This window comes from Penaeus chinensis, chromosome 19 (assembly GCF_019202785.1).
Source record: "Penaeus chinensis breed Huanghai No. 1 chromosome 19, ASM1920278v2, whole genome shotgun sequence".
NCBI lineage: Eukaryota > Metazoa > Arthropoda > Malacostraca > Decapoda > Penaeidae > Penaeus > Penaeus chinensis.
This window is the reverse complement of record NC_061837.1, coordinates 5,652,568-5,655,067: the sequence shown is the minus strand read 5'-3', so window position 1 is coordinate 5,655,067 and position 2,500 is coordinate 5,652,568. Positions and strand designations below refer to the sequence as shown.

The following is a 2,500-nucleotide window of genomic DNA, read 5'->3' as shown; positions in this document are numbered from 1 at the left end:
TGTCTGTGTCTGTGTCTGTGCCTGTGCCTGTGTCTGTGTCTGTGTCTGTGTCTGCGTCTGCGTCACGTAGTCTGTATGCGTTTACGTCTAATTTCGAATTCGGAAGAATACATTTCAGGTAATGTAGGATTTTAGAATTTTGGAACATAATTTAGAAATTTGAAAGTCAAATACTTCAACTAATATTCAGAAATTGAGAGCCAAGCATTTACTAGCATTCACTTCTCCAAAGGAAAACTACAGTCCACACATCACTGAATTCAGGCTTAGAGTACGATGGCATCTTATTATGATGTGCTAAGCCTTCTATCAGTACATATCAACCATAATTGCTAATGACAGTCATTCTTTCCCTTGCATGAAACAAGTTTTTACCTCGTTTTCTCTGCAAAAGCATTCAGCGTTAATGTAGAAAAGAAAATGGCAGATACTTACAAACATCTAACATATTCTTGATCAGAATATTGGTCGTGTTCTTTGATCTCACGGTACCAGCTTCCAAGAAAGCAAAACCGGCCTGCAAAACTGAAAGAAAAAAAAGAAAATGTTATAACTCTGTAATGACAATAATCTGTATGCATGATATTTCTAAGGAAAACATGTCAAATCTTAGGGGGGGGGGGGGGGGAAACGTATACAAGATTACAACTGACAGAGCTAGATAATAAACAACACTGTGCACCGAATAAAAATTGAATTCAGATTATTCATGAATACCAAAAATGAATTTGATTATGTATAAATCGAATAACCGAAGATGGTCGTCCAAGCCTCGTGTCAATGTACGGAAAATAATAGGTTCTGGAGCGACCCACGCATCCCGCCTCTCAGGATGCGCTCGGCGGGAGGAAGCGCGGGCCAAGGCATTCCTCAGCGGGCCTTCCTGCTGGAGGCGAGGCCGTGATAACAGCGGGAGGAAAATGTTCGGAGGTTTCCTTTATTTTTCCATTCTATTCATTAAATTAGGAAAAATCGTGTACACACACACACACACACACACACACACACACACACACACACACACACACACACACACACACACACACACACACACACACACACACACACACACACCCTTTGTATTGTATAATTCAGTCGAATACTACTCGTAAATTTCTACAGTATCTCAGAACAACCAACTAATTAATTATATCTCCTCCATCACTTCCACAGTCCACGATATTGATCAATCATTCGAACGTTCGCTCACCATCCTTTTATAAACGAGCATAGCATGTACGGGATGTCAAGGCGAGTCGTCTGAGGAATAATAGGAATAACAAAGGACACGGGCAGCTGGAGAGAGATTCAACAGTAAACAAAAGCCTTGTAAGGACCAAGACATGCTAATGGAAAACAGGCGATACAGTAAAGTTTCAGAAATTACGAGAACATTCTCTCTCTTTGTCTCTGCCTCTTTGTGTGTCATTTTTCTTTCTTTGGTTTTGTCTTCCTATGTTTTACTCCTTTCTCCTGTTTTGTTTTGTTTTTTTCTCTCTCTCTCTTTTCCCTTGTGTATGGATCGATCTCTCTTTCTTCTTCAGTGTGTGTGTGTGTGTGTGCGTCTTCTCTCTTCCTCAGTGTAAGGCTTTGAAAATCTCCCTCTCTGCCTCTGTTGCTCTCTCCCCCTCTCTCTCTCTCTGCCTATGTTGCTCTCTCTCTCCCCTCTCTCTTTCTGCCTCTGTTGCTCTCTCTTTCTCCCCTCTCTCTTTCTGCCCCTGTTGCTCTCTCTCTCTGCCTCTGTTGCTCTCTCTCTCCCCTCTCTCTTTCTGCCTCTGTTGCTCTCTCCCCCTCTCTCTTTCTGCCTCTGTTGGTCTCCCCCCCCCCCCCCTCTCTCTGCCTCTGTTGCTCTCTCCCTCCCCCCTTTTCTCTCTTTCTCTCTCTCTCTCTCTCTCTCTCTCTCTCCATCTGCCTCTGTTGATCTCCCACCCCCTCTCGCTCTGCCTATGGTGCCCCCCCCCCCCCCTCCTCTCTCTATGCCTCAGTTGATCTCTCCCCTCCTCTCTCTCTCTCTCAGTTGATCTTCCACCCCTTCTCTCTCTCTGCCTATGGTGCTCCCCCACTCCTCTCTCTCTGCCTCTGTTTATCTCTCTCACCCCCCTCTCTGATCTAGTGCTCTCTCCTTCCCTCTCTCTCTCTCTCTCTGCCTCTGGTGCTCTCTCCCCTCCCCCTTTCTCTCTGCCTCTGGTGCTCCCCCCCCCCCCCTCTCTCTCTCTGTCAATTTCTCCCTCTCTCTGCCCCTGTCAATTTCTCCCTATCGCGGCCCATCAATTTCTTCCCGTCTTTGCCCCTGTCAATTTCTCCCTCTCTGCTCCCTTCCCTCTCTCCCTCTCTCTCTCTGCCTGTGCCCCTCTTTCTCCCTCTCTCTGCTTCTGTCCCTCTTTCTCCCTCTCCTCGCTCTGTCAATCTTTCCCTCTCTCTACCGCCTTCTGTTTCCGACCCTCTCTCTCCCTCTCCTCCCTCTGTCAATCTTTTTTCTCTGTCTACCGCCCTCTCTGCC

The 2,500-nt window shown here is 46.4% G+C and overlaps 1 protein-coding gene across 1 annotated transcript in view; it reads right to left on the bottom strand.

The window, feature by feature from the left end:
• The window catches only part of LOC125035285 (putative ammonium transporter 1), a 27,787-nt gene that overhangs the window by 18,222 nt on the left and 7,065 nt on the right, over positions 1-2,500 (bottom strand). Inside the window, exon 2 of the mRNA XM_047627564.1 lies at positions 436-525. Coding sequence (XP_047483520.1) covers positions 436-525 — 90 coding nt within the window. The remainder of the gene's footprint in view (positions 1-435; positions 526-2,500) is intronic.